This window comes from Portunus trituberculatus, chromosome 14 (assembly GCF_017591435.1).
Source record: "Portunus trituberculatus isolate SZX2019 chromosome 14, ASM1759143v1, whole genome shotgun sequence".
Classification (NCBI taxonomy): Eukaryota; Metazoa; Arthropoda; class Malacostraca; order Decapoda; family Portunidae; genus Portunus; species Portunus trituberculatus.
In genome coordinates, this window is record NC_059268.1 from 2,194,263 (window position 1) to 2,201,762 (window position 7,500).

Below are 7,500 nucleotides of genomic sequence, written 5' to 3' on the forward strand. Positions count from 1 at the left end.
CACACCACACACCGGGACAACAAGGTCACAACTCCTCGATTTACATCCCGTACCTACTCACTGCTAGGTGAACAGGGGCTACACGTTAAGGAGGCACACCCAAATATCTCCACCCGGCCGGGAATCGAACCCCGGTCATCTGGCTTGTGAAGCCAGCGTGCTAACCACTGAGCTACCGGGCCGTGTGTGTGTGTGTGTGTGTGTGTTTATGCTATGAATGTATGAATGTTTCTGCTATGAATAACACACAACACACACACACACACACACACACACACACACACACACACACACACACACACACACACACACACACACACACACACACACACTGGAACATCATCTTTAAAATTACTACTAGTCTACTACTGCTATTACTCTGCTGTTACTACTACTACTACTACTACTACTACTACTACTACTACTACTACTACTACTATTACTACTACTACTACTGCTACTACTACCACAACCACTACCGCTATCACTATAAGGGTATGGTTAGATGTAAGCAACTTGAACCTAACAAAGGAGTTGGAGAATGTTACTGTCCTGACTCAAGTAGAAAAATTGTTACCCTCTATGTTGAAAAGGAATGGGCTAGTAAAGTACAACAAGTGAAGACTGACAAGTTTAAAGAGTTGGTTGCATTCTTAACAGAGCATCGAAAAACTTTAGAATACTTACAAGATGAGTCAAGACTTGGTGCATCAAAGGTAACGGTGCATACCACTGACGTATCAAACACAAAAGAAAATGACTTATTAGAAGTCATAAAACTGTTAGCTGTGGGACAAGAGAAACTACAAAACCAGATGTCAGAGTGTTTAACTAATATAGCTCAAGTAACAGATGGAAGATATTGCAGTAGGAATTACACATCAAAAGTTAATGGTGATCAGAAGGAGAAGTATTGTCTTGTTCATGATAGTGAATCTCATCACTTACAGGATTGTATGACATTTAAGCGATGGACAGCTGAAAATCAAATGGATTTTGTAAAGCAAAATAGAATTTGTTTTGCATGTCTCAAAAGAGGCACCTATCTAGGGATTGTGATAAGCAAATGCCTTGTAGAGTAAAGGTAAAGGGAGACATTTGTGGTAAGCACCACCATTCAATTTTGCACCCTATATTTAGCAGTCCTTATACTTCTACAATGGATGTTATGAGTAACCATTTGACAAAGAAAGGTGCATTTTTGATGACTGGGTTTGTGGATAGTGGAGGTGTTTCTGTTCCCACATTATATGATGCAGGAAGTAACATCAGTCTGATCACTTTTAGAATGGCAAAGCAACTAGGACTCAAAGGTACTCCTATACAGCTTTCAGTGACAAAGGTCGGTGACCACACAGAAGAATTGGATAGTTTTGTTTATAAGATGTCCTTGAGGGATCAAACAGGGAAGGAAAATTTGTTGAAGTTTGTGGAATTTCCGAAATAACTGGTGCTCATCAACAGGTGAATTTATCGGAAATTGCTAAGAAATTTGAAGTGCAAGAAAAGGATATCCAAAGGCCTGAAGGGCGTATAGAACTACTAATAGGATCTGATCACTGTACTTTAATGCCACAAGTTAAAAAAAACTTACTTTTGGAAGATGCTTAAGGACTACAGATGTGACTACAGATCCAGAGTTAATTATCTTTTGTGATAGTAGCATGAAAGCATATGGAGCTGTAGCTTACATTAAGTGGAAGAAGCAGAATGGCACATATTGTGTAAAACTCTTATGTTCAAAGAATAGAATTGCTCCTATGAGGCAAATCAATATACCTAGACTGGAATTGTGTGCTGCAGTTTTGGCAAGCAGATTGAGAGTATCCATTGAAGGAGAAATGAGATATAACTATTCTAGGATAATCCACATCACAGATAGTGAGATTGTAAGGGCACAAACCAAAAGGAATCACATAGATTTAACACCTTTGTTGGAAGTAGAGTTGCAGAGATTCAATCAAAGACAGAGCCCATAGAATGGTATTGGGTATCTTCTAAGGAAAACAATGCTGATTTAACCACCAGGAATGCAGTCCCTTAGAGTTAGGGACAGGATCTGTATGGCAAAGTGGTCCACAATTTCTCTATCGTGACTTCTCAGAATGGCCAGTGAAACAGAATACAGTGTCTGATCTCCCTGATACTGTGTTTGCAAAGGTAACCATGAACACAGGAGAGATTACTACACCTAATGAGTTAATCAACATCCAAAATTTCAGCAATTTGAAACGGCTTTTGTCGGTAATGGCTCGAGTCATAAATGTAGTAAGAAAGAGATCATTTAAAGCTATAATATGTGATCCTAATGCAGAGGATATACAGAGAGCAGAATTATTTCTTGTTAAGAACGCTCAAACAAGCCTGCCACAAGACTGGGAAAAGAAATATAAACGTCTAGGACCAAGGATGAGAGAAGATGGCATTATCACTGTGGGAAGTCGAATGTCAAAATGGGTAAAAGACAATTGGAATTGTGATCAGTTCATGTTACTCCCATCAAAGCATCCATTTTCTGAACTGTATCTGTCCCACATACACAAGGAAGATCATAGTGGAATAGAAGCGGGCCTTGCTAGAGCTCAAGTGAAATACTGGGTCGATCTACCATTGATGCTCCTTGTGGATTTTGGAATGAACGGGGAGAAGTAAGTAGATCATATGCATTTAAGATTAAGGTCATTGATTTATTTTGGAAAAAATGGATGAAGAACTACTTTCCTACTCTAATTGTACGCCAAAAGTGGCATGTGAGTGTAAGAAATGTTCGGAAGGGTGACATTGTACTTGTTAATGATCATAATGTATTAAGAGGAGAATGGAAGTTAGCGGAAGTTGTAGAAGGTATACCAGGAAGGGATGGAAAGATCAGAGATGTGTTGTTGAGGTATAAAATTAATGAACCAGGAAAACAGTACAGGGCCAACATGACAAGCAAATGGTAAGATCAGTACATAGACTGGTGGTGTTGCTCCCAGTCGATCAACAATAGAAGTATAGAAGCCTTTGATTTGTGGTGGGGGGAGTGTAATATGATTCTCATCATATTAGAATTATAATGTCATTGTTGGCACCTTTGAATGTGGAGCGGGCAGTGTGTGTCGCTGTCATTGGTTGGAAAGAGGTGTAGACACGGGTTGTATTCCAGTTACTGTATAATTGTTATTGGCATATATGACAAGAATTGTAATTATTATTGAGATACATATATTGTTTTCTTACTTATTAACAAGTTTGGTATTGGTTAGTAATGTGTATTTGTTTGTCAAGAGGAAGTTTTCTTTAGGGTCTGTGTATGTAACACGGATATATATTATACCGCACTCAGGTTGTAGGGGTAAGGTAGGCAGAAGTACAGTTGGTGCCTGTCAGGGGTGAGTGGCGGTTGTTTGACTGAGGTGAGTTTTGTGATAACATTATTTCTCTGATTTGTTTGACTTATGTTATGCCGGTGATTGTGCATATTGGTTGGTGTTATATTAAATGCGGTGCTGATAGGAGGATTTGGTAGGCTGTGTTGGGCGTGGGTGGGTGTGGGCGTGATAAGCGTGTCTGAGGTGGTAAAGTCAGAACATTCCTAACACTGGAGGAAAATTAATTAATGACAATTTAGCAGTAAAGTCATTGAAGAGAGTCAAACAAATATAAAAGAGGTCGTGAATTATTAGGCCATTATGATACACTGTATAAATGTGTATCGTGTCATTCCATTTGTTGCAATGGTGACATCACTCCGTCACCTCGTTGTGCTTTGTGACCGTGGACATTGACAAAATTGATGATTAATATTGAAGATCATTTTGATTGTTTGGGTGTGTTTTGGCGCCAAGCGAGCGACCAAGTGGCGCTCACCCAATGTTGTTGTTTTGCAGGATGTGCCAGTGTGTTTGTCCAGGTGAGGAATGCTTTGTACAGAGCGTTGTTTGTCAATAGGTTTGTATTGCTGGTTTTCCTCGTGTGTGCTGTGTTGTGTGGTGTGTGGTGGTGGTGGTGGTGGTGGTGGTTACTGGTATCAGAATCTCATCTTTTCTTGGTGAAGGAGAGAGAGTAGTTAATTTGGTAGTAGTGGAAGTAGTCACGTGTTAGGTGATAGCGGCACTGGTGGTGGTGTTAGGCTTACACACACACACACACACACACACACACACACACACACACACACACACACACAGGGGGTTGTTCTTAGTTTGAGTACACCTACGGGAGGGTGTCCAGATGGCGTAGTGGGAGGTGAGGGGCGTGAACTAGTGTGTGTGTGTGTGTGTGTGTGTGTGTGTGTGTGTGTGTTATTCACCTCGGTCGTTTACTGGTCACCCAGCAAGTCTTCACCATTACAGAGCGAGCTCAAAGCTCATAGACCGATCTTCGGGTAGGACTGAGACCACACCACACTCCACACACCGGGAAAGCGAGGCCACAACCCCTCCAGTTACATCCCGTACCTATTTACTGCTAGGTGAACAGGGGCTACACATTAAGAGGCTTGCCCATTTGCCTCGCCGCTTTCTGGGATTCGAACCCGGACTCTCGATTGTGAGTCGAGCGTGCTAACCACTACACTACGGGGTGTGTGTGTGTGTTGGGGGGGCGATGTGGGGGTGTGTGTATAAATGCGCTGTGTTCCTGACAGGGTTTTTTAATGGTGTTGCAGTTGCCTGAAGTGATGTCAGGGGCCTAACACCAGCTACTACCAGGAGGCGGCGGAGCTGGCGGTGGGCTACCGCTGCTCCTGCCGGCACAGCATGGGCGGGCCGCAGTGCAGCATTGTCACGGTAGTGGTGGGCAGCGTGGCGCGACCAAGCACCGAGGCGGAGGCCATGTCGGCGGGTCAGGTGGTGCTGGTGGTGGTGTTCAGCACCGCTATGCCCGTGCTAGTGGTGGAATTGGTGTTGGTGATTGTGTGCATGAAGCGGAAACGCGTACGTGACTGCCCGTGTCGGGATGAGGAGGCGCGGCGTCAGAACGAGCAGAATATGGTGCACAACGCTGTGGGCGCCGTCAACAGTGTCTGGACCACCACATGATCTTCTACTCCCTAAACTTCCCCATCAAGAAACCTCTCAAAACCGTGCCACCGCCTCCTCCCCTTGCATCACCCACACCACACCCACCTCCACCACCATCACCTCCACGACCACGACTACAAGAATCCCGCGGAGAACGCATACTCCGCAGTGCCCATGCGCAGCAGCAGGACTTCAACAAGGATGTGTCGCGGCTCTCGCTGGCTGACCGCCTCGAGAAGGACATTGAGCCCCCGCCCAGCGCCTGCGTCACGCCCACCTCGGACTCCAGCGCCCCATGCAAGGTGTTCCGGAATTCCTTCCTGCCGCGCACATACAGCCACAGGTCAGTACTCACCACCCACGCGCGACTGCAGTACACACACACACACACACACACACACACACACACACACACCGCGTAGTGTAGTGGTTATCACGCTCGACTCACACTCGAGAGGGTCCGGGTTTGAGTCCCGCAGACGGCGAGGCAAATGGGCAAGTCTCTTAATGTGTGGCTCCTGTTCACCTAGCAGTAAGTAGGTACGGGATGTAACTCGAGGGGTTGTGGCCTCGCTTTCCCGGTGTGTGGAGTGTGTTGTGGTCTCAGTCCTAACCGAAGATCGGTCTATGAGCTCTGAGCTCGCTCCGTAATGGGGAAGACTGGCTGGGTGGGTGCAGATGACCGAGGTGAATTACACACACACACACACACACACACACACACACACACACTCTCTCTCTCTCTCTCTCTCTCTCTCTCTCTCTCTCTCTCTCTCTCTCTCTCTCTCTGTGTGTGTGTGTGTGTGTGTGTGTGTGTGTGTGTGTGTGGAGGTGGTGGTGGTGGTGGTATTTACATGCTTGTGTGAAGATAGATAGATAAGCGGGTATTTTGATGGGATGATAGATATGTAAATGGACAGTTGGATAAACAAACAGATAGATGGAGAGGTAGGCAGATAGAGGAGGAGGAGGAGGAGGTCTAGCTAAGCACTATAAACACCACGATAATAAACATGAGAAGATTGACTTATAATTCCTAGTGAACAGTTTTCAGTATTTTTCATTAGCCTAACGTCAAGTCAAAGTTTGTTGTAAGGACACCTGGAGAGATGGGCAGCACTGTTAGCTACAGGTTTTGCGATAACAACGTCTTGGAGTGTGCGCCATGATGGACTCACTCGCCTTGAGTTGCCAAGCGTCACTTCAAGACATGTAGCCTGAGCCGCCAACACCACACCTTCACATCACCATACAATGTCAGGACGCGTCTGGCTGGCCACACACTATGCACATTGAAACAAACATTTATCAAATAGTGTGTGTGTGTGTGTGTGTGTGTGTGTGTGTGTGTGTGTGTGTGTGTGTGTGTGTGTGTGTGTGTGTGTGTGTAAAGTAAAGTAAAGTAAAATTGCCATTTCATTACATGTACATATATATTGGTTAAACAGATGTGTTCATTGGCATGGTCTATCGAGCCAAGGCTCCTGATAAACGGAGTTATTAAACTATGTGGTGACTCTGTTGGAAGACTTCACTTGGCAATATATTTATAGAAGTATAAGAATAAGTCATATTTTACCCAATCACGTTCACACTATACGTACATGCGAACACATTATATATATTATATATATATATATTATATATATATATATATATATATATATATATATATACTTCCTGAATAATTTATATCCAGCTTTAAAGTAAATTTATCATACAATACAAATAAATGATGGACTGCAAGCTGCTAGTTATAAACATCTAAGGAAATGTTCTTTGGTTTTTCTTTTAAACTGAAAGTAACTGATACTAGTAATATCTTTTATATCAGGAGGCGAGGAATTCCATAGCTGTGGACCAAAGTAAAATATGCTGTGCTTGAATAACTGTGTGCGGAATTGCGGGCACTCCAAATTCAAGTTCCCACCTCTTGTTGCATACGGTGAATCTACACATTTAAATAGGTTATTATTTGGATATCTTTTAATGAATTTGAAGATGGAGAAAAGGACAAAACACTTATGAATATCGAAGAAATTCAATAGTTTATGATTAGAAAAAAGTGTGGATGTTGAGTCGAATTTACCCATAAAAAATATACATCACTAAATTTTTTTTCTAATTATCTTTAATCTATTTATGAAAGACGGCCAAGTGCAGGCCCAAACTGAGACACAATAAATAAAATAAGGATAGCAGAGTGTATAGCAAATACTCAGTAGGGCTTCAGTTGTGAGTTGATTCCGTATCTTGTACAATATCCCACACATCCTAGACAGTTTCATGCATACATTAAGGTTATCATCAATAAATACACCTAAAAATTTTTATTTGAGTGACACATTGCAGAGTGACTTTGAAGAAGTATTGGTTGGATATGATTTTTTACTGACCGATTTTGGAAAAAAATATAATTAGTTTTACTTATATTGAGTGTTAGTTTGTTATGTTTTATCCAATGATTTATTAAATGTAGTTCTGAGGTCATGTT

At 42.7% G+C, this 7,500-nt stretch overlaps 2 protein-coding genes across 2 annotated transcripts in view; both read left to right on the plus strand.

Moving 5' to 3' along the window:
* The first annotated feature begins 3,899 nt into the window (after positions 1-3,899).
* On the plus strand, positions 3,900-5,193 carry LOC123503691 (neurogenic locus protein delta-like). The gene is made up of 2 exons (XM_045253671.1): positions 3,900-3,933; positions 4,652-5,193. The coding sequence occupies exon 2, from the start codon at positions 4,743-4,745 to the stop codon at positions 5,022-5,024; it is 282 nt and encodes a 93-aa protein (XP_045109606.1). The 5' UTR covers positions 3,900-3,933; positions 4,652-4,742; the 3' UTR covers positions 5,025-5,193.
* An 11-nt stretch (positions 5,194-5,204) lies between these two features.
* The window catches only part of LOC123503689, a 4,704-nt gene continuing 2,408 nt past the window's right edge, over positions 5,205-7,500 (plus strand). Inside the window, exon 1 of the mRNA XM_045253669.1 lies at positions 5,205-5,349. Within this exon, the coding sequence (XP_045109604.1) occupies positions 5,208-5,349 (142 nt within the window). The 5' untranslated portion in view covers positions 5,205-5,207. The remainder of the gene's footprint in view (positions 5,350-7,500) is intronic.